The 4762-nt window shown below is 41.9% G+C and overlaps 1 protein-coding gene across 1 annotated transcript; it reads left to right on the forward strand.

Moving 5' to 3' along the window:
- Positions 1-899: 899 nt before the first annotated feature.
- On the forward strand, positions 900-2952 carry LOC118326697 (sodium/potassium/calcium exchanger 1-like). Its single transcript, XM_035659741.1, has 2 exons — positions 900-908; positions 2146-2952. Exons 1-2 carry the CDS (start codon positions 900-902, stop codon positions 2950-2952), a joined length of 816 nt encoding a protein of 271 aa, XP_035515634.1.
- Positions 2953-4762: the final 1810 nt, after the last annotated feature.

Genomic DNA, 4762 nt, shown 5'->3' on the forward strand with positions numbered 1-4762 from the left:
TATATTTTTTTGAGTTATACCCTGGAAATCACGCAGCGGAGTGGGTTTGAAATGCCCAAAAGGTATGTTGTTGGATCCCATGAGTGGGTATGGTGAGAATAACAAGTCTGAATTTGTCCAGGGTAAATCGCCAAGGATCTAAATCCAAATACCTTGTGACAAAATGATGCATTAAATGTAACAGTTACGGATAGCTGGGTCACACCAGATGAAGGCTTCAAATAGGTAATTGTATCTTATTAATATTTTTCCCTTCCATTATTTTGACCTTGCAGGAGGAACCCTAACAAACACTGAAAACAAGAGTTTTGTTATCTTGCGAAACCTGGTTGTAGGTAGACTGGAACAATTATTTTAATATTAATAGAAGAGAGGGCATAGACCATGGGGAGGGGCACACATAACTGAAGAGGGAGGAGATAAATTCACACTATAAAAAACTGTGGAACCGAGGAGAGGTGATTTACCCTTTAGAGCTGATATTAAATGCTGTTATGACAGTAGTGTGGTTGTTTTTATTAAGCATGCTGGACTGACATTTAGAGAATTGCTGCTCGGGCTCTACGTTTATGCATAGTTTGCTCCAAAATAATGAATATAGCAGCTTGAATATGCTGCAACGATCGATGCACTGTTCTCTGTCTTTGAGTTGATATTCTCCACGATTTCGCTGGGCGCGCATGTTTAGCAAAATCAAACCATGGTCAGTGTGATTCTCTGTGCGTGATGAACTGATCTCATAAGTAACCATGGCAACTTAAATGGCCACTGCAACTGCCATAAGTAAATAAATGTAAAACCATATTTGGTTCATTTAGATAAATTCTGATTTGATTTGGATCTGCGTTACTCTACATTAAAGTAACGTTACGATGATGCTGTCATCTGTATGGAGAGCGATGGGAAAGGTTGGTATCTACTAATGAGGTCATCACAGACGAGACAATAACCTGTATTGTTAACCTGTACGCGCAGATCAAAGGGAAATGCTAGTGCTATGAAATACACAAGAATTCTTTATTACTGTGTGTGTGTGTTGTGTGTGTTGTGTGTGTGTGGTATGTGTGTGTCCTCACTCCAAGGGGTGCTGTTTTGAGGTAGCAGGTGCTGCTCTTCTGATTCAGCATTGTTTCGTGGCGTGATGGTCTGCAATATTCTATTTCCCTCAAGTAAGCAGCGAGATTATCTGCTAAACATAAAGAAAACGAGTGCCAGGAGCGGAAACTACGTAAGAACTATCTATCTAAACCTTCTATCATCCTATTATCTAAAATCTATATCTATCTATCTATCTATCATGGCAACCTATTCCTTTTTTTTTCCTTCCTATTTTAAGTGGCCTCCTAGACCGAATTACAAAAAACATGCTCACTTAGCTTTAGTGATGAGTCGGTGTGGTGCTCACAATATTGCATAATTACGTTTATACCGCATTGAACTCAGTATAAACACAAAATCTGTGCCTGTATCTTGTCTGAATAAGGAAAAACTGGACCAATCGCACCCACTACACACACTTCAGATTTCTTAGTACGAAGCAGTTTATGTCAAGCACACCCCTATTGTTAATCATTTCCTTTGGAATCACTTTCTTTGGTTGGCAATTGTAATTTTTAGCCACCTAAAACAAATCAATATAAGTTTAAGTGTATGCAATATTTAGAATACTTACACCATTTACCTTGCTGCCATACAGCCATTTCCAACAGGGAATGGAAGCGTTTATATTGATAAATTTTACGTCGCAGAACACAGGAGTTGCTGCTGGTCCACCACTTCCTTGATCAGTTAGTGTGTTTCTCCTTTTGTGTGACTTTGGTGCTTTAACACGTTATTTGCTGTGGACCAGTAACTCCTGTGAGCTGTGAGGTTAAAGGACTGTTCTTGTCAAAGCAGTCTGGTGGCTTTGGGGAGGAATAAAACTAAGTTAAAGAATTAAATGTGGTAATACTAGGCCTGTCTGTAAATGATGTGACCGTTACAGCAAGTACTGCCCTGTAAGAAGGGTTAGGTTCCAAACTTAAGATGTGTGTACCATAGACTGCGAATAGATGATACCCTACTGTATTTAAGTTAACGTATCTCTTCTACTGTCTCATCGTCACCTTCCCCAGCTGACTCTTCGTCTCTTTGTTCCCTCTTTAGGCGGCTCTGAGTCAAGGCCACATCCTGACGCCGGAGAAGACAGCCCCAGACCAGATCTCCATCAGCCCGAAGATGGAGAAACAGAGGAATCACAATAATCCCCCGCCGCGGCAACCTGCCAACGGGGGCGCTAACTCGGAGGAAGAGGATGAAGATGAGTATGAAGAAGAAGGGATACAAATCTACATGGATAGACCCGCCGAGCTTTCCTCGGGTCAAAGTTCCTGCAAGGACTCTGGTGATTCGTCAGGGAACAGACCGCTGGCTGCGTCAGGGGACTCGGAGGTATCAGAAACTGTAGCTGCGTTTGAGGGGCTCGATCAACACGCGGCCAACGCTGAAGGAGAGGAGGTGTCTTTAATCCCTGAGGGGGGTCAAACTGCAGTGCAGGGACATGTCACAGTTGAGGTGGTGGAGGAGGAGGAAGAAGAGGAGGAGGAGGAGGTGATGTTTGACAGCTCCGGCAATGTCAATCTGTTCTCAGTCACCCTCGCAGCACTGGATGCACGTGAGGAGGAGGACAAGGAGAATACAACAGGTTCTCTCACAGACTTTTTAAAACTGTCCGATCTGGAGCCTCTACTGGCCACAGACTCGCAGGCTGATTCCGACGATCAGACAGCTGTGGCATTAAAGCTGCCTACACAGGAAGACTTTAGTGAGACTGGGTATGAAGGCAGACGTGTAGACACTTTGTCTGGCTGCCTCAGAACTTGTGATGGCGAGATGCAGCATGAGGAGGAGGAGGAGGAGGAAAGGGAGGAGGAGGGCAGATGCCGGTCATTGATGGTGGTATATCATAGCTAAAGTGAGAGAAGAGAGAAAAGGAGGAAGGAAGCAAAGAGGAGGAGATGGAGGGTGACCCCTATCTCCTGCAATACAACAAGGCTTCAGGGCACACAGCCTGTTTAGACACAGCCTACCCTGACCTGCCTTCCTCTTACACACACAAGTGATTGCCTCAGATTACACCTAAAACCCAGGTCAAGCTTCAAGATTGTTTAAAGGTCCAGTGTGTAACATTTAGGAGGATCTAATGGCAGAAATGGAATATAATAATTACAGGTATGTTTTCATGTAATCGTGTAATTCGTGTAAAATCACCTGAAAATTGTGTTTTTGTTACATTAGAATGAGACGTTTTTATCTATAGAGAGAGCAGTAGTTGAACTGCCATGTTTCTACAGTATCCCAGAACGGACAAACCAAACATTGGCTCTGGATAGGGCCTTTCACGTTTCACAGCCACTGTTGCAATCTGCAGCTTCACAGCAAATGCCACCAAATCGTACACACGGGTTCTTTAAATCTTTCTAAGGGCAGTGCAGACTAAGTGACGGTTTGGAAGTAAGTTGTCCAGAATATCTGAATGCCAAAACAGTCCATTCAACTTCATTTATATAGTCTAAGATCACAAATGTCCCTCAAAGACTATTACAACCTCTACAACTTATGACTCCCTCTGTCTTTAGATGGTTCTTGTAGGGCACATTTGACCCTAATATTTGTATTTAAAGCTTTGATACATTGCAGAATAACCGCCTGGATGTCAAAGAGAAGAATAAATTCACAGTGGTGTCACATTGTCAAATTTACAGCACTGAACATGGTGGAAAGAACTGTATGTTACAATTACATGTGAGCGCTTTTCTATTTGGACGGTGGGAAATTTGTTAAATAAGTAAAGCGACTATACTGCAAAGCTGAAAACTTTCACCTTCAGTGCAAAAATGACACAACGTCTACTCGTTTTTCAAAAAGCTTTCCAAAGTTGTTACGTGTCACTGTTGTTCTTATGAAGGAGAAATGTCATTAACCCTGTAGGCAACATGAACAAAGATCTATTATTTTCAGAGCTCAGGAAGTTAGATGACATTAGCATTGTCAATGAGGACAGGTGAGACTTGACAGACTTGATTTACATTTCACAGAAGGGGAGTACGGAGCACATCTTTAACCACAGCGCTATATTTAGTGCAACAGAGGTATATATGTATATTTAAATATATTACACATTTGTTTTATTGCAACAAGTAATGACCTTATCCTTTAGCAAAGGCCCTGACTCACTTCAGAGAAAACCATCTTTTGTGGTAAAGGCATAAAACTAATTATCATAAGTGAACACCACCTCAGAAACAGGTCTTTGGACCAGTGAGCAGGTGAGCTGCAATGAATCCAATCCCTTTTCATATTAAACTGAGTAGTCTTTGTTCATTGTACAAATAATAAATGAATGGAGTTTTTTCTTTTTATTTTCTTACCACTGCAAAGGCCCATCCCACATTGGCCAACAAGAAAGACAAAGCATTGCTGAACACCACAAACTATGCAAGTTCCCAAACAAAACAACTTAAAGCATGCAGTAACTACGAAGTCACATTCTTAAAGCCTCATTCATATGTCTTTATAAGTCTGACAACATAAAATACCTACGGATGCTGGATTTGGCAGGTTAAGAGGGTTGCAGAGCTGCTAATGAGAAGTGAATCTGTCTGACGGCTGTGATGTTGGTACTGCTCAATCTGGTGTGTTGATTTAGGAGCTGTTTGTGTTATCTTTGGTTTATGGCCACGCAGTAAAGCTGAAGATGTGGGGGTCAGTGTGTGTGTGTGTG

Source organism: Morone saxatilis, unplaced genomic scaffold, assembly GCF_004916995.1.
Source record: "Morone saxatilis isolate NCDOM2014 unplaced genomic scaffold, NCSU_SB_2.0 Contig17, whole genome shotgun sequence".
NCBI lineage: Eukaryota > Metazoa > Chordata > Actinopteri > Moronidae > Morone > Morone saxatilis.